General features: G+C 40.6%; 4 protein-coding genes across 4 annotated transcripts in view; all 4 read left to right on the top strand.

The window, feature by feature from the left end:
- The window catches only part of LOC111449329 (protein decapping 5-like), a 5,317-nt gene extending 2,861 nt beyond the window's left edge, over positions 1 to 2,456 (top strand). The window contains exons 4-8 of the mRNA XM_023089178.1: positions 90 to 1,031; positions 1,326 to 1,391; positions 1,467 to 1,664; positions 1,764 to 1,877; positions 1,956 to 2,456. Coding sequence (XP_022944946.1) covers positions 90 to 1,031; positions 1,326 to 1,391; positions 1,467 to 1,664; positions 1,764 to 1,877; positions 1,956 to 2,099 — 1,464 coding nt within the window. The 3' untranslated portion in view covers positions 2,100 to 2,456. The remainder of the gene's footprint in view (positions 1 to 89; positions 1,032 to 1,325; positions 1,392 to 1,466; positions 1,665 to 1,763; positions 1,878 to 1,955) is intronic.
- Positions 2,457 to 3,336: 880 nt separating this feature from the next.
- Positions 3,337 to 5,722, top strand: LOC111449332 (probable transmembrane ascorbate ferrireductase 4). The gene is made up of 4 exons (XM_023089181.1): positions 3,337 to 3,725; positions 3,807 to 3,858; positions 3,940 to 4,136; positions 5,228 to 5,722. Exons 1-4 carry the CDS (start codon positions 3,576 to 3,578, stop codon positions 5,558 to 5,560), a joined length of 732 nt encoding a protein of 243 aa, XP_022944949.1. The 5' UTR covers positions 3,337 to 3,575; the 3' UTR covers positions 5,561 to 5,722.
- Positions 5,723 to 6,492: 770 nt separating this feature from the next.
- LOC111449328 (protein CHUP1, chloroplastic-like) lies at positions 6,493 to 13,137 on the top strand. Its single transcript, XM_023089177.1, has 9 exons — positions 6,493 to 7,143; positions 7,240 to 7,274; positions 7,351 to 8,097; positions 9,217 to 10,596; positions 10,672 to 10,803; positions 11,560 to 11,741; positions 11,899 to 12,010; positions 12,591 to 12,734; positions 12,828 to 13,137. Exons 1-9 carry the CDS (start codon positions 7,035 to 7,037, stop codon positions 12,927 to 12,929), a joined length of 2,943 nt encoding a protein of 980 aa, XP_022944945.1. The 5' UTR covers positions 6,493 to 7,034; the 3' UTR covers positions 12,930 to 13,137.
- Positions 13,138 to 14,170: 1,033 nt separating this feature from the next.
- On the top strand, positions 14,171 to 17,753 carry LOC111449331 (coiled-coil domain-containing protein 130-like). The gene is made up of 7 exons (XM_023089180.1): positions 14,171 to 14,271; positions 15,524 to 15,586; positions 15,682 to 15,761; positions 16,187 to 16,295; positions 16,567 to 16,726; positions 16,868 to 17,031; positions 17,112 to 17,753. Exons 1-7 carry the CDS (start codon positions 14,269 to 14,271, stop codon positions 17,472 to 17,474), a joined length of 942 nt encoding a protein of 313 aa, XP_022944948.1. The 5' UTR covers positions 14,171 to 14,268; the 3' UTR covers positions 17,475 to 17,753.
- The last annotated feature ends 916 nt before the right edge of the window (positions 17,754 to 18,669 follow it).

Genomic DNA, 18,669 nt, shown 5'->3' with positions numbered 1-18,669 from the left:
CCCCCCCCCCCCCCCCCCCGCTCCCTTCCTCGATTTATTAAACCTAATGTGAAGGTGAACTTACGTGTTTGGTGGAATTTTTTGTGCAGTCTCACTATCCTCGTCCAGTATCGATTCCTTCGAGCCTGCCTCCTCCTGTTAGTGGGCCTTTGCCTGATATTAATTCTCAGGCCATGCCAATGGGAATTCCTGGATCTAATTTCCAGAGTGGGTTGCCTTTATATCAACCAGGAGGAAATGTGGGGTCTTGGGGAGCTTCTCCTTCGCAACCTCCTCCAAATCCAAGTGCTGGTGGACTTGGTTTGCCAATGTACTGGCAAGGGTATTATGGCCACCCTAATGGACTTCCTCACATGCATCAGCAATCGTTACTTCGTCCACCACCTGGCCTGTCGTTGCCTTCTTCCTTGCAGCAGCCACTGCAATATCCTAATCTTAATGCTTATTTACCCACTGGGGCACCAAATCCATTAGAAGTTTCATCTTCTTTATTCTCTGCTAATCCTACCGCTCCTAGTTTATCATCCACAGCAATGCCACCAGTTACTGTATCTTCAACACTTCCATCTGTGCTGTCTGTTCCACAGACGTCTGAGATGTCATCAAGCTCAATGGTCAACAAGACAATAAATTCTGCTCTTCCTCAAGCTCCCATAAGTACCAATTTGACATCGCTATCTCCTTTGACTGCAAGTTTAGATGTCAGTCCTGTTGTGCCTCCAACTACTAACAAAACTACTACAGTTTCTGGTCCAGCATTGTCTTATCAAACTGTCTCTCAGTCTACATCCTCTATTATTGGAACATCGAATTCTGTTCTCACAAGTGCGCCTGCACCTGCCCTTGTGACTCCAGACCAGCTGTTACATACTACTGTAGTCTCTTCATCTCTGCCTTCGCAAACAGTTCAGAAGGATGTGGAAGTGATTCAAGCATCTTCCTCACTAGCAGCGGAACAAACTGTTCCAGTTCCAGCAGATACTCAGCCACCGTTATTACCATTACCAACGTCTTCACGAGTTGTTCAAAAGGTGCTCTTTCTGTGGCCACATATACTACATATACTTATGCGATTACATTTGGTTTTTAGGGAGTTCATACGGGAACAATATGGTTAAAGATCCTTAACATTTAGGCTGTTCAGATATCGTGTAAATATGCACAATATGTTTCATTAGAAGCCGTTTGCTATTGTTTGTGGTAGAAATTAGAGTGATTTGGATATTTGTCATTATCTCATGTACAAGGAGTATACTATTTGTTTGCCCAATGTACTTTTCATGCTACATAGCGATCTAATGTTTTGACTTCTTGTTTTTCCCCAGCCAAACGGTTCAACTTCACAAACTCGGCACATATACAGGGGACGTGGTAGAGGAAGACGATTTGGGGTAATGTGTGCTTCTTGATTTAGGTCTCTTATTATTAGGAATCCTCCGTTAACCTTTATTATTTTCTGTTTGCAGAACCAACATCCAACAGAGAAATTCACAGAAGATTTTGACTTCATGGCAATGAATGAGAAATTTAACAAGGATGAAGTCTGGGGTCATCTTGGCAAGAATACCAAATCTCCAAAATACAACGACGGGGATGAAAAATTCAGTGATGAAGACGACGACTATGAAGAAGATGACGGTGAATCATCGAAGTTAGGGATCAAGGTCTTATTTTCAATGCCATACACTTATGATGACTTGTTATGTTAAAGACATACTTACTTTCCTGCCCACATAAAACTGATTCTCACATCATGTCTACAGTCTGTGTACAATAAGGACGACTTTTTTGATACTCTCTCAAGCAACACGACTAACAATGAAGCTCAGAACGGTAGGAGGACGAGATACTTTGAACAAATCAAGTTGGACACTGAGGTATGTTATATGAATAGGTTAACGTTGTATGTTTTTGGAACCATTCTTCATAGTATCTGATGTTGTTTGGTGCTGCAGACATTTGGTGAGTTTGCAAGATACCGAGGTGGTCGTGGTGGTTTTGGTTCTGGACGCGGTGGTCGTCGTGGTGGTTATTATGGGAGGGGATATGGCCATGGTGGAAGGGGTCGAGGGCGAGGTATGCATAACTATAATCCATAGGCGACCCTGATTATGCTCGACTGTTGTATACAAATATGAGCTGCTAATATCTCAAAGATCTGCTATAATTTTCGTTGGAGTTTTATACTGTTGTGCAGAAAATAAATAGTAGAATATGTGATATTCCTTGTTATAAAGGTGCAGACATAGTTGTAAGAAAGCATTTGGTGTTGTAGGCTCTGTCGATTCACAAAATGTACTAAAGGTGTTCTAGTTATTCAACTCATCCTCTTGATGTTTTTCTCTATTGTAATTAACTGTCAACCTGTGCGTCTTGTTACTTGGCTCTTGTTTGACGCCTTGTTGGTGAAATCATTATGTATCATTTTATATTTTATAAACTTTGGTGCTTTATTGTTTTATTCCTCTTTTTCATTTTAGGGAAATGGTTTTCTAGTTGATTTAAACTATAATGATTAATGAATGTCGGTACGGAAAGCTTAATCTGATGACTCAGTCGGGCTTCCTCACCACTCTTGTGGTGATCGATGCTTTCGACTCCTTGGTACAAGCTTGAACCTTTGAAAATGGCATCCTCAATGCTTGAGGTTGTAGTCGAGTTTGATCAATAATTCTATGAAAGGTCAAGGGTGAATTGGGACCTTTGAGTGGTGAACTAGTCTTATGAGTGAGTTGAGAGAGCTATCGTCTTTAGGTTAGGTCGGAGTTCAAGAACTGGCCGTCGACAAATGGGTTGACTCTGGATTATTGAGTGGTACCAAAATTGGTGGTTTTTAGCCGTTCTATGCTTTGTTTTAGGTTAAACTAACCATTGATAAAGATTTTGTCTTTGAAATAGAAAATTTTATAATGTTGGATGGAAAGTCGACAAAAGAGTTCTTAAACTGATGTGAGATGTTTGTTTTCATTTAATTGAAAACAGCAAATGCTCGTTATGATTTAACTAAAAAGATTGACGTTGTTCTACATCAATTTAAAAAGATTGACGTTGTTCTACATCAATTTTGTGTCATAAAACGTTTTTTAAAAGTTCTATCTATTATAACTTTGGAAAGAATATGTACATTTTTTTTTAACAAACAACACCGAAAGCACAATGGCTTGGGAAAATTTTCTAAAAAGTTTTCATTCTAGTCAAAGTTCAATCCTTCCATCGTTACAAGCCTTCAAATTTAGTAAACGGATATTTTAATCTTTCGTTGACTGCATTTAACCCCTGCCCCCTCCAACCCCATGAGTACCCCTGCAATTTCCAGACCTGTTTTCTCAAAATTAGTGATCGAAACTTCTAAACGATCCGATTAGCAAAATCCCAGATGAAAAATATCGATTTCTCTCTCCAAAATCGGCTCTAAGCACAGTTCCCCATATAATCCAGGTCTGGTTTTCAAAAGCAATTCCGTGTACTCCACAGCAGAGCCGCAGTTTCTTTGTCCGCGATTTGCACAGCCTACCAACCTCTGCACTCGCAGCCGCGTCAAGATCGTTGAGCTGCAGGCTGCCTTCTCCGTCTCCATGGCCGCAGCATTGCCCTCACTTGCCCCATTACTCATTTTTGCCAGAATTTTGGGACTGCTTGTTGCCGTTCTGATCTTCGTTTGGGCTCTTGCCTTCAGTTCTAGCTTCGGCCATCTTCCCCCCGCCCCAGATGACCGTATCTTCGATGTATGCCATTTTCGACCCATTTAGATTTCGACCCAAGTTTTATTTCGTGTGAGTAAAAGGGGTTTGAGTTTTGCTTTGCAGGTTCTGCATCCTTTGTTCATGGTAATTGGTTTCATTCTACTCAGCGGAGAAGGTGGGTAGGAACCAAAATGTTGATTCAATCTGTTGATCTGTGAAATGGGTATCATATTTGCTTTTTTGCTATGATTTTCAGCCATTTTGGTTCATAGTTGGCTGCCTGGTTCGAGGAATTTGAGGAAATCTGTTCATCTGATTCTTCAAGGGCTGGCTTTGACTTCTGGGTTTTTTGGAATTTGGACCAAGTTTCATTGGGATCGTGGCTTTCTGGCTAACTTCCACAGCGTACATTCTTGGTTGGGTTTGAGCGTTTTCACTTTGTTTGGAGCTCAGGTTTTCTCTTTGTTCTCTTTACCCCTTTTACTTCCATCAAATTCTTAATATACTCTTCCCCTTCATGCCTTGAATCTGATGAACTGAACTAGAAAGATTTGTTTAAAATGTGATGTTGCAGAACCAGAATGTTTCTTCTTTTTCAATTCAATGCTTGGAATGAATGCCATGTGAATTCTTGTTGAGATCTGCTAGTGACATTAGAAACATATTGAATAATCCATACCATCACTGTCAAGTCATATTGTGAGATCCCACGTCAGTTGGAGAGTGTCAGCAAAGACGCCGAGCCCTGAAAGGAGTGGATTGTGAGATCCCACATCGGTTGGAGAGTGCCAACGAAGATGCTGGACCTCCGAAGGGAGACGGACTGTGAGATCCTACATCGAGATTGGAGAGTACTAGCGAGGACGCTAGGCCCTAAAGGGGTGGATTGTGAGATCCCACATAGGTTGGAGAGTGCCAACGAAGACGCTAGCCCCGAAGAGAGGTGGATTGTGAGATCCCACATAGATTGGAGAGTACTAACGAGGACACTGGACCCTGAAGGGAGGTAGATTGTGAAATCCCACGTTGTTTGGAGAGGAAGCATTCTTTATAAGAATGTGGAGACCTCTCCCTAGTAAACGTGTTTTAAAAACCTTAAGGGAAAGTCCGGAACGACAAGTTCAAAGACGACAATATTTACTAGCGGTAGGCTTGGATTGTGTGCCATATGCCCCATATGATGTTATTATCACAAGCAAGCCTTTAATTCTTCTTCAGTATTAGGAAGAACCTTGCCCTCTTGATGGCAATGTGAAGGAGCCATCCATTGCTGCTTTCTTATATCCCAACTTGATTGAGAGTCCTCTGCCCCTCATTTATTAGGGTGTTTTTCTGTAAGACATTGAATGCCCAGGCCATACTTAAACGTTATGTTATAAATTTGAAAGGTTAGAGGTTCGAATTTCATCTCCATGCGTGGTTAAACTATAAAGTTGAAACCAAAACCCGAGATTTTCCAACCCTTACTCAAAACACATTCAAAACAAACGAACCGGGACAATTCGGATGATACTAAGCTAAAAATATGGTGTGTTTGAATGCAGTGGATGATGGGTTTTCTGAGCTTCTGGCACTGGAGGGAGGTGAGAGCAACAAGAGAAAGAGTGCTGCCATGGCATGTATTCCTTGGGCTATACAGTTATGCATTGGCAGTGACAGTAGCAGAAACAGGGCTTCTAGAGAAGCTGACATTGTTGCAAACAAAGAGACATGTCCCTAGAAAAGGCCCTGAAGCCATGGTTGTCAACAGTCTAGGCCTGGCCTTGGCTTTGCTCGGTGGAACTGTGGTGCTCACTGCTATATCTCCTAAATATACTCCTTCACTTCCCACCATCAAACAGCCATTTGTCTCCAATTCAAAGCCTTTGTCTTCTTAATAAACAGCCTTTTCTGCCGTTTTTCTTCATGTGTGTAAGCCATAAAACCTTATAATTTCCAGTATACAAGAACTCTCTCTCTTTCTCTCTGCATAATGAGTAGTGTATAAACAAAGATTAGGGAATTTTGGGCTTATAAAGTCATTTGGTATGGTTTGTCAACGGCATAACTCAACTAGTAAAAGTATACGTATACACTTCGGATTGGTGTAATAATGATCTGTCGACTGCATAGCTCAACTGATCGTAGTATACACTTTGGATTGATGTAATAATAATCTATCAACTACATAGCTCAACAGGGACTAGTGTAACTAATTGCATAGCTCAATCGTGCATAGCTTAGCCATGGATCCTTCTTCAGGGTTGCGATCGGATCTATTCATTAAAAAGAATCGATTCAACGACAATTCCAAATTTTGATCTTTTTCGGTAGATATTGTCTGCTTTGGCCCGTTATGTATCGCTGTTAGCCTCTCGGTTTTGAAACGTGTCTATGAAGGAGAGGTTTTCAAATCCTTATAAAGAATGTTTTGTTCTCCTCTCCAACCAATATGGAATCTCACATTTATCGACTTTGAAGAAACTGAACTGTGTCATTGATCCCTTGGAACTTTAATTCTTTATAGCTGCCAATGCCATCCAAGCTTCCAAGAGGATCAATAAGGTCCACAAACTCACCCTCTTTGATGACATGACATATTGGTTATTACTTTTTGGCGTTTGGGTTCTCTTATTTATGACCCAGAAAGCTACCTTTCGCCATATTCTGCAAGCTTGACTCACTAATATTCTCTACTTATTGGCATCTCTATTCTCAAATTGATGCCCAAAAATCACTTATTGGCATCTTTAGTCTCAAAGTTTTCACGCATTCAAGACAGATTTTAATGAACCGTCTAAGCCATTTAAACAAGTTGTTTCGAAGATGATAGCGGCTGGCAGAAGAAAACAAGAAGCCCGAGAGACATGCCAAAAAGGGTACCATGTGGGTTGAATGTCCATTCGCCTATTGGGTTTGCCTTACTTTGTTGCCTTCTCGACAGCACGGTTCCATATGCTTCGGTCCATCGAGCAAGCGGCTAAGAATCAAGTCACAGCCTTGCCTTTGCTCGTGTCTATCTTCTTTCACACTTGGTCTGTGGTAAGCTTTTTTTTGGTGTTAATACTCTGTGTGCTCAATCCTTTGAATGAGTGGTGCAACATGTTAAATACCCACAAATTCATGGCACGCAATCCTTTTGGATAAGCGTTGGCCACTAGTTATTGGTGGCTACCATGGCTCTCAGCTAGTTAGCATCAAAATTTGTCTTAAAACTTCTAGTTGTTGAAAATTCTCACCATACTCTGGTTCCTTGAGGCTACAATGATTTGAAATGTTAGCCATGGAGGTGGGGGGGAATGGGCGCTACAGTTTTGAAGAACTGGGTTATCTCAACTGGGAAGTTAAAATCTTTATGTCAGTATTTGCTTGATGGTACTCAGGCTAGGCCTTGTGGTAGCTGCTTCAGTTGCAGCCTATGCTGTAAGACATATCAATGTTAAAAACTCGAAATCCGTCGCCTCCGTCGACAAGCTCACCGGTATTTATATTCGAACTACAGTTCTTCATTGTTCAACTCTGGATAAGTTTTGTTATGTTGTCTGATGTATTGAAATTATTCTGTTTTGTTGCTTAGAAAATGGTGAAGAGAAGGAGGAGATTAAACATTATGTAAGTAATTGTTTAAAGCTTCCTAGAAACTATTTAGGATACCTTCTTGAATTGAATGAACTCTCTTTTATATTAGGTGGAGGAAGAGGAGGAAGAAGAAGAAGTCAAGTTAATAAGTAGTGTGTTTGATCAAGTTCCTGTTTATATAACTGAAGATGAAGACATTTTACCTGAATTTGAAGAACTTTTATCGGGGGAGATTGAGTTTCCGTTACCTGAAATCGACGATGACAAAGCCGAGAAGGATAGAGTGTATGAAACCGAGATGGCAAACAACGCGAGCGAATTGGAACGGTTGCGTAACTTAGTACAGGAATTGGAGGAGAGGGAAGTAAAGCTTGAAGGTGAACTGCTCGAATACTACGGATTAAAAGAGCAGGAATCCGACATTACGGAGTTGCAGAGGCAGCTCAAGATCAAGGCAGTGGAGATTGATATGCTTAATATTACCATTAGTTCTTTGCAGGCTGAAAGGAAGAAGCTTCAAGAGGAGATCGCACAAGATGGTATGGTTAAGAAGGAGTTGGAATTTGCTAGGAGTAAGATCAAGGAGCTGCAAAGGCAGATTCAGCTTGATGCTAACCAAACAAAAGGGCAGCTGTTGTTGCTTAAGCAACAAGTTTCTGGTCTACAGGCAAAGGAGATGGAAACTAGAAGGAAAGATGATGAAATGGAAAAGAAACTGAAAGCTGTGAAGGGTTTGGAGGTTGAAGTTATGGAGCTTAAGCGGATGAATAAAGAACTTCAAATCGAGAAGCGGGAGCTGACTGTTAAACTCGATGCTGCTGAGAATAGAATCTCGACTCTCTCGAACATGACAGAAGTAAAAACTCGAAACACCTCTTACAAATAAGTCACCATGTTTGTAACAGCCCAAGCCATAAGTCGTAAGTCACCATGTTTGTAACCGCTCAAGCCCACCGCTAACAGATATTATCTTCTTTGAGCTTTCCCTTTTGGGTTTCCCCTTAAGGTTTTAAAACGCGTCTGCTAGAAAGAAGTTTCCACACCCTTATAATAAGGAATGCTTTGTTCCCCTTTCCAACCGATGTGAAATCTCACACTCCTTTTAGGGGTCTAGCGTCCTTGTTGACACACCTTCCGATGTTTAGCTCTGATATCATTTGTAACAGCCCAAGTCTACCGCTAGTAGATATTTTTCTCTTTAGGATTTTCCTTTTAGGCTTCCCCTCAAGGTTTTAAAATGCGTTTGCTAGGGAGAGGCTTCCACACCCTTATAATAAGGAATGCTTCGTTGCCCTCTCCAACCGATGTGAAATCTCACACCCCCTTAGGGGCCTAGCGTCCTCGTTGACACACTACCCGGTGTCCAGCTTTGATACCATTTGTAATAGCTTAAGCCAACCGCTAGCAGATATTGTCCTCTTTGGGCTTTCCCTTCCGGATTTCCCCTTAAGGTTTTGAAACGCATCTGCGAAGGAGAGGTTTCCACACCCTTATAATAAGGAATGCTTTGTTCCCCTCTCCAACCGATGTGAAATCTCACATCCCCCTTAGGGGCCTAACGTCCTCGTAGACACTCGCCCAGTGTCTGGCTCTAATACCATTTGTAATAGCCCAAGCCCACCGTTAGTAGATATGTCCTCTTTGGGTTTTTCCTTTCGGGCTTCCCTTCAAGGTTTTTAAAATGCGTCTACTAGGGAGAGGTTTCCACACCCTTATAAAGAATGCTTCGTTCTTCTCTCCAACCGATGTAAGATCTCACAATCCCACCCCCCTTTAGGGCCAACGTCCTTACTGGCACTCGTTCCTCTCTCAAAAGACACGTTCTTTTAGAAAATAGCAACTCAAATATGATGTCACTTATGCTTTTAGTTTTATCTCAAAAGACTTAGATTTTGGTATATGGTCAAACAGGCAAGTAATTATTGCTTTAAAAAGGCCTCCTATGCCTGAATGCTCATTCTTTTTTACATTGCAGAGTGAATTGGTATCCCAAACTAGAGAGGAAGTCAACAATTTAAGGCATGCAAATGAGGACTTAATAAAGCAAGTTGAAGGACTTCAAATGAACAGGTTCAGTGAAGTTGAGGAATTAGTTTACCTTAGATGGGTCAATGCCTGCCTAAGATATGAACTCCGCAACTACCAGGCGCCTACCGGAAAACTATCCGCTCGTGATCTCAACAAGAATTTGAGCCCAAAATCACAGGAGAAGGCTAAACAACTCATGTTGGAATATGCTGGATCGGAACGTGGACAAGGAGACACCGATCTCGAAAGCAACTTCTCCCAACCATCTTCTCCTGGAAGTGAAGATTTTGACAATGCTTCAATTGATAGTTCCTTTAGTAGATATAGTAGCCTCAGTAAGAAACCAAGCTTGATCCAGAAGTTGAAGAAATGGGGCGGTCGGAGCAAAGATGATTCGAGCGTTCTTTCGTCACCAGCCAGATCGTTTTCGGGGAGTTCTCCGAGCAGGATGAGCATGAGTCAGAAGCCAAGAGGTCCATTAGAAGCGTTGATGCTTAGAAATGCAAGTGACAATGTTGCAATCACCACGTTTGGTACGATGGAACACGAAATTCCCGACTCTCCAAGCACCCCGAATCTGCCAACTATCAGAACTCAAACTCCTAATGAATCATTGAATTCAGTAGCATCATCATTTCAGCTGATGTCTAAATCTGTTGAAGGAGTGTTGGATGAGAAATATCCAGCATACAAAGACCGACATAAACTGGCATTAGCAAGAGAGAAGCAAATTAAGGAAAGGGCTGATCAAGCAAGAGCAGAGAGGTTTGGCAACATTTCAAATTCAAATTTGAACACTGAATTTAAAGGTAAGACAGATAAAGATAGATATGCAACTTTGCCGCCAAAGCTTTCTCAAATAAAGGAAAAACCAGTTGTAGCTAGTGCTTCTGCTGATCCATCTGGTGAAGATAAGACGACGGAGTCTCCAGCCATAAGCAGGATGAAGCTAGCCGAGATCGAGAAGCGACCTCCACGAACGCCTAAGCCACCACCAAAACCATCAGCAGGTGCTTCTGTAAGTAAAGGTCCCAATCCTCAGGGTGGTGTACCATCTGCTCCACCTCTACCACCACCACCTCCTGGTGCCCCACCTCCACCACCTGGTGGACCGCCTCGTCCACCGCCTCCTCCGGGAAGCTTGGCTAAAGGTGTTGGTGGTGATAAGGTTCATAGAGCGCCTGAGTTAGTTGAATTCTATCAGACGTTAATGAAACGAGAGGCTAAGAAGGATACTCCTTTGCTTTCTTCTACAACATCAAATGTATCTGATGCTAGAAGTAACATGATTGGGGAGATTGAAAACAGATCATCATTCCTCATAGCAGTGAGTAGATCATTCTCTTCTTAGTTTGCCATTATATAGTAATTTGACAGTTGATAAGTTCGTTGCTAAATCCAGGTTAAAGCTGATGTGGAAACTCAAGGCGATTTTGTCATGTCATTGGCGGCTGAAGTTCGAGGAGCTACCTTCTCTAATATAGAGGATGTTGTGGCCTTCGTAAATTGGCTAGACGAAGAGCTATCGTTCTTGGTACGGCATTCATTTTATTTACTAATCTCCATTATGGATTGAGTTTGAATAAAAAAAGATAAAAGACTACCGAATGTGAGATCCCACGTCGGTTGGAGAGGAGAACAAAACATTCCTTATAAGAGTGTGTAAACCTCTCCCTAACAAACGCGTTTTAAAACCTTGAGGGGAACCCAGAAGGGAAAGCCCAGAGAGGACAATATCTGCAGTGGTGGGCTTGGGCTGTTACAAATGGTATAAGAGCTAGACACCGGGAGGTGTGCCAGCAAGGACGCTGGGTCCCCAAGGGGGGTGGATTGTGAGATCTCACATCGGTTGGAGAGGAGAACGAAACATTGCTTATAAAGGTGTGGAAACCTCTTCCTACCAGACGCGTTTTAAAATCTTGAGAGAAGCCCAAAAGGGAAAGCCTAAAGGGGACAGTATCTGCTAGCGGTAGGCTTAGGCTGTTTCAAATGATATCAGAGCTAGACACCGGGAGGTGTGCTAGCGAGGACGTTGGGCCCCCAAGGGGGATGGATTGTGAGATCTCACATCGGTTGGAGAGGAGAACAAAACATTGCTTATAAAGGTGTGGAAACCTCTCCCTACTAGATGCGTTTTAAAATCGTGAGGTTGATGGGAATACATAACGGTCAAAGCGGACAATATCTGCTAGCGGTGGGTTTGGACTGTTACACAGAAGAAGATGCAAATATTAGTTCATTCTACATATCTCCTTGTTTCTTAGTGTACTTTCTTTTGTCTTTGATTAAGGTTGATGAAAGGGCTGTCCTGAAGCACTTCGATTGGCCAGAAGGAAAAGCAGATGCATTAAGAGAGGCGTCTTTCGAGTATCAGGACCTAATGAAGTTGGAGAAGCGGGTCACCACGTTTGTCGATGAACCGAAACTTCCATGTGAAGCAGCTTTAAAGAAAATGTACTCCTTGCTTGAGAAGTAAGTATAGACAACGACATGGTGTTCATATTAAAGAACTTGTGTCTGAACAAGTCAACTGTTGAAATTGTGCTGCCATGTTCCATTATTGGGAACATGGATGTTTCAATTTGTGTTGTCATGTCCAATCATTATTTTTGTTCTTGTCTTTTGGCAGGGTTGAGCAGAGTGTCTATGCTCTCCTACGCACAAGGGACATGGCTATCTCGCGATATCGAGAGTTCGGAATTCCAGTTGATTGGTTGTCAGATACAGGTGTTGTTGGGAAGGTATAACTTCGAGAAGATCGATCTTTTCTTCTTTGAGAACTTCGGGTTTTGAGTTTAGTTTTCATTTTGGATATGGAACACAAATAGATTCAGTTTAAAGAGGACAATATTTGTTAGTGTTGGGCTTAGACTGTTACAAATGGTATCAGAGCCAAACACTGAGCAGCGTGCCAATATGGATGCTGGGCTCCCAAGGAGGTGGATTGTGAGATCCCACATCAGTTGGAGAGGAGAACGAAGCGTTCCTTATAAGGGTGTGGAAACCTCTCCCTAGTAAACGCGTTTTAAAACCATAAGGGGAAGCCCTTGAAGGAAAAGCCTAAAGAGGACAATATCTACTAGCGGTGTGCTAGCGAGGAAGCTGGGTTCCCTAGGGAGGTGGATTGTGAGATCCCACATCAGTTGGAGAGGGGAACGAAGTATTCTTTATAAGAGTGTGGAACCCTCTCCCTAGTAGACGCGTTTTAAAACCATAAGGGGAAACCCTCGAAGGAGAAGCCTAAAGAGGACAATATCTACTAACGGTGAGCTTGAATTATTACACAAAATGTATAATGTAATCGTACTTTTACAAATGCAGATTAAGCTCTCATCAGTACAATTAGCAAGGAAATACATGAAGCGTGTTGCATCAGAACTTGATGCAATGAACGAACCCGAGAAGGAGCCGAACAGAGAGTTTTTGGTCTTGCAAGGCGTCCGTTTCGCATTCCGTGTTCATCAGGTACATTTCATCTCCATTCTTCACCTGAAGAACCTTATAGTATTTGAAAATATTAGAAGTGTGGGTGACATATTGAATGTAATATGTTTCCAGTTTGCGGGAGGCTTTGACGCAGAGAGCATGAAGGCTTTTGAAGAGTTGAGGAGCCGAGTTCATACGACACAGACGGGTGATGATAACAAGCAAGAAGCCTGAATTATTTATTCAAGTTCATCGTTATCCCAATTTAATTTCAGCAATCATATACTTGTTGTAACTCATTGCTACAAAGGAGATGATTTACATTGAATAGTGTGGGATCAAAGAGCAAGAAAACACTGAATCCAGTTCGAGAATGTACAAGTAAATTCATTAGAGGGGAACGAAGCATTCCTTATAAAAGTATCAAAACATTTTCCTAGCAGATGCGTTTTAAAACCGTGAGGCTGAGAATGATATGTAATGGGCCAAAACGAATAATATCTGTTAGAGGTGGGCTTATGCCGTTACAAATGGTATTAGAGCCAAGTTATTAGACGATGCGATGCATTGGTCGAACTAGGGTTAGACCCTCTTCATAGTAGACGATTTTTAAAAATTGTGAAGCTGACATTGATACGTAATGGGTTAAAGCAGACAATATCTATTAGTGGTAGACTTGGGCTGTGACAAATGGTATTAGAGTCAAACGACGGGTGGTGTGTTAGCATCCTCGCTGGCCCCAGGGGGGGTGGATTGTGATATTCCACATTGGTTGGAGAGGGAAATGAAGTATTGTAAGTGTGAAATCTCTCCCTAACAGACATGTTTTAAAACCGCTAGTAGGGCAGTTTGTGTCGATGGCACTGACAAGTAAAGATATTGAGTATGTATTTACATATAACTAAATAAATCTGAGTATATATGACAAAAATATATTTCATTATATTAATGCAATATTATCTTGCGACAATGTGGAAATTTGGTATATGTGATATACAACAAGCTAAATGAGCCCATGCGTTAAGGTCGTTTGGGCCATAATTAATGCCTAATTTGTCGGCCCATTACAAGAAATGAGCCCATACGTTAAGGTCTTTTGAGCCCATAATGAATGCGTAATTCGTGGGCCCATTACAAGAAATGAACCAGCGTTAAGGTTCCTTTGGGCCCATATTTAATGCGTAATTCGTGGGCCCATCACAAGAAATGAGCCCATACGTTAAGGTCCTTTGGGCCCATAATGAATGCGTAATTCATGGGCCCATTACAAGAAATGAGCCCATGCGATTAGGTCCTTTGGGCCCATAATGAATGCGTAATTCGTGGGCCCATTACAAGAAATGAGCCCATGTGTTAAGGTCCTTTGGGCCTATAATGAATGCGTAATTCGTCGGCCCATTACAAGAAATGAGCCCATGCGTAAGCAAGCGCGCCATCGTTGTTCCAGAATGGAACGCGTAAAAATAGTATATAAACACAATAGTACGAAATAAATGGAATCTCTCGACCAATTTTGAATTCGCATCTGGAAATTGGAATCCGACGAAGTTGAAGAAGCCGACGACGATTCATAATGGTATGTGATTTTGTTTTTCGATTTCTAGGGTTTATTGCTATGTGATCCGATTCAACTTGTTCGTAGAAATCTGGGTTTAGACTAGAGTTTGTTAGTTCCGATTGTTTGCCCTATGTTGGAGCGATTATCATTAGTTATTATTTTATTTTGAAAGAGATTAGCGGATGCATCTGAAAGAGTATTTTTGGTTATCGGTTTTCGTAAGTGAATCGAATGATTCTGTTAAGTGAAGTTATTACCCATCACGATTGTTTTAGGTCGAAATTTATAGAACCCGTTGTTTGGATTTAACCTGGAAAATGATTTCTGGGGATGGTTCTTGGATGGAATATGCCAAGTAATTCAGGTCTGTCCTTTCAAATCCGTGCTTCTGTATATATGTTTTCAGAACTTAATTTCGTAAGAAAAACATCATGTCAGTTCGAGAGAACACATTGGATCTGGATAGGAGAACGTGAATTTTCTTCTTCAGAAGAAACATTTAACCATAATGGTTTGTATATGTATTGGCTATCTTTTGTCACGGGGGGAATCAAATAGTTTTAGTTATTGAAATCAATATCCATCACAAGTGATTTAGGTCCAAAATCTTGGAACCCGTTGTTGGATTTAACCTGAAATTTGATTTTCTGGAAATGGTTCATGCATGGATTGTGCCTAGTAATTTAGAGTTGTCTAGAAAAAACTATTTTCAAACCTGTGTTCTGTACATGCTCTTAAAGATAATAATTTTAGAAGAAAAACTTCATGTCAGAAAAACAGTTAGCCAAAATGGTTTATATACTTATAATAGTAATTTATACTTTAATTTTATAATTTCTTTTTGTTCTGAAATGCGTTTGAAAAACATAGTCATACAACCCCTTAGGTGAGACCTTTAATGTTTGGACCAAGAATTAGTGTACTTCTGGAATAAATTCTGTTTGAATGGCTGAGTATCTCGAACTTCCTTTGTTGTTCACTTAAGTTGACTCTGTAATTAGGTAGGCAAGTTCTCTTACATTTACTTCATAAATTTTGGTAGATTGTATTTCATGTGAAAACTGTTGCCTTGGAAGCCAATCAACTCAATATGCAAAGTGGATCGTGTATGTATCTATAGTTATTAATTTTTTTTATTGTTTATCTTTTTTTTCTTTTTTTCTTTTTTTTTTTAAAGAAAAAGTTATTAGGGAATGAATTATAAATATATTCTTGGCAATACATGTTGAATCGTTAATGCTTATGACGTCTGGTGGTTTGCATTTTTCAGTCTTCACTTGCAGCTGCGAGAGCAGACAACTTTTACTATCCACCAGAATGGACCCCAAAACAGGTACATTTCTCATTCAACTATAGTAGTGCAATAATTTTTTTCAAAGGAAATATCTATATCCTTTCAGATTCTCATGCTGATTTTTCCTTTCTCAGGGGTCTTTGAACAAATTTCATGGTCAACATGCTTTGAGAGAGAGAGCAAGGAAAATAGATCAAGGCATCTTGATAATAAGGTAGGTGGCTAATGAGAACACATTGTTGGAGAACTTTGGCTTGGAATCAATGTTTTTATTTTTTCTATTATATCTACTTTTTATAAAATTGATGTTTTTATTTGATTAGATGACTAATATGAATATCATCAGCAGATTTTGAGGAGGTATTGTGTAATCTTTGGAAATAGGCATTCCTGCCGTAACAAAGCTTTTTTAAAAAAATTAAAAATTTAAAACTTGGAAGTGTGGTGCATGGTGCTGAAGCATGCACCTTAGAGAGGTCTTCTTGGCTTGGTGCTTCAATACTGTTGCCTAGGGTGTCCTTGTTAAAGCAGGGGATTATGTTATTTTTTGAAAAACTGGAGTGTGGAAATTTCCATGTTGATGGCTTAATTCACGGAGTCTATTATTTTTTAATCAATCGAAATGTGTTGCTTTGTTAGGTTCGAGATGCCTTACAATATATGGTGTGGTGGCTGCAACTCAATGATAGCAAAGGGTGTTAGGTTCAATGCAGAGAAAAAGCAAGTTGGAAATTATTATTCTACAAAGGTATTGTTCATGGCTAATTGTAACATATTTAGCTTTTGAAGGTTCTAATATGCAATGAGACTATTACCACATAGTTTTACACACAATGTGTTTTTCTGAATAACTTTGTTCTGATGGATGGATTATTTTTCTATGAAAATTTCAATATACAAATTGGTGAATGGTGATTTCTCGTGGTTGTAATGTCCTGTTAGAAAAAACATGATCGGTTTGTAGAAATCACACTATAAGAGCTCTTCAGTGACTAATATTATCTGCTTGATTCTTTCAGATATGGAGCTTTACTATGAAATCAGCATGCTGTAGACACGAGATTGTTATTCAGACAGATCCAAAAAATTGCGAGTATGTGATTATTAGTGGTGCACAACGAAAAACTGAGGAATATGACATAGAGGATGCCGAAACCTTTGAACTACCGGCTGATGAAGGTGACGATCGTTAATGTTTATAACATTTACTTATCAGGGTCATCAAACTTAATTGGCCTTTCATTGGGTTTCATTGTTAAATCTCCTGTCCATATAATTTTATTTTAGAATTACTAACCCTTTTTAATATATCTTTTACAGAAAGGGGTAAGCTTGCAGATCCATTTTATCGACTTGAACACCAGGAAAAGGATATGCAGAAGAAGAAAGAAGCCGAGCCAGTATTGGTGCGCCTCCAACGACTCTCAGATTCTAGGCATGCAGATGACTATACTCAGAACAGGACACTTCGAGCTCAGCTTAGAGTATGTCATCTAATCCTTTCCATTTTTCTCACCTTCATCTTCCAATGATTATGCTAATACACTTCCCTCCATCTTCTCAGAATCAAAAGAAGAGAGTTGCTGAAGAAGAAAATGTTTCTCGTAAGATGGGCCTCGGTATACGATTGCTTCCCGCAACCGAAGAAGATTCCGCAGCTGCTACTCGCATGAAGTTCTCCTCAAAGTTCGAGAAGAACAGAAGGGATAAACGGGCATTGATTCATGCTTCCTCCATCTTCCATGGATCATCTAGATCATCCATACCTGACAAGAAACGATTGGACCTCGAATCCAAGAGAAGGAAGATCTGTGCCTCTGCAGCTTCAACCATATTAACAGGTAGCTTCAAGCCATCGTCTTGGTCCCAAAGTGCAGCTAATTCAACTAGACGAGACGGAGCGTCTGTCACTGCCAAACGACCTTAGCGTGAATGCATTTTCCAATCCTAGTTGTAGCTATTTGATTAATTTATGTACATAGGTTCTATGTGGCCATATCTGAGGTTTTCTAGAATCCCATTGTAACATATTGGGAGTGATTTGTAGCGAATGTATAAGAATTTTCTCAGAATCATGAAGCTGAAAATGTGTAACTTTACCACTAGATGAATTATGTCTGCTGTGTATTATGGCCGGCGGAGGGGATATCGAGATGGATAGTACAAAATCCCAGTTAATATCCCTCGGTTAGACCACAAATTTATGCATATTATTGTGTCTATGAACGCCAAAGTTTGCCAAGCACGAAGACAGGCCTCAGCATGTCTGCACCCTGTTAACACTGACTGAAGTAAAGAGAAACAGGCAGACGTGTTGATAGCAGTGTGTCTGTCTGTACTGAATGAGCGAACGTACTCGTTAAAATCTGGCAGTCTCCTGTACAGATTCTCCTTCACTTTTCTTCTGCTAAACTGAAGATTTTTTCATTTAAGAATAGGCTATGGTGTTCTTAGCCCGGACATCCAAGAGCACAAAGAGACTTATAAGATCCCAGATCAGTTGGAAAGGGAAACGAAGCATTTTTTATAACGGTGTAGAAACCTCTCTCTATCAAATGCGTTATAAAAGCCGTGAGGTTGACGGTGATACGTAACGAGTCAAAGCAGACAATATCTACTAGTGGTGGACTTGAATTGCTACAAGACCCTCCTCCCGGATTCCCGAGCCCCAAGAGAGAGGCAAAAGAACCCCCCCAAATTAAGATCTGTGGTGTTTGTTTGCTTAATAATGCAGCAGAGGTTTTCATGTTCACTTTGTATTGAACAGTCCCTTTCATTGTATTGTCGTGATATGTATAGGTAAAGTTCTGAGAAGGTCCTTTTTTCTTCACATTCTATCTGGGTGGTAACCAAGAATATCTGCATCATATAATTTTTTTCCAAGTTTCATGTCAGTACTGGTTAAACAATCTGTTTTTCTTCCCTTTTTTCCTCCCCTCTGTTTCCTTCTCTCTCATATACTGAATTTTAGTTTTGAATACACAAAATTTGATATCATTACGACCCATCTCAGTATCATTAATGCTCTACAGGGAAAGTGAAGCTAACTAGGGTAAGCCCCAGAATCTACACATGACTGAGATCCCTCATATTCTTCACCATTTTACAAATGCCTAATATTT

The sequence above is a fragment of the Cucurbita moschata genome, unplaced genomic scaffold, assembly GCF_002738365.1.
Source record: "Cucurbita moschata cultivar Rifu unplaced genomic scaffold, Cmos_1.0 Cmo_Scf00011, whole genome shotgun sequence".
In the NCBI taxonomy this organism is placed as follows: Eukaryota; Viridiplantae; Streptophyta; class Magnoliopsida; order Cucurbitales; family Cucurbitaceae; genus Cucurbita; species Cucurbita moschata.
This window is presented reverse-complemented; position numbering and strand designations above follow the sequence as displayed.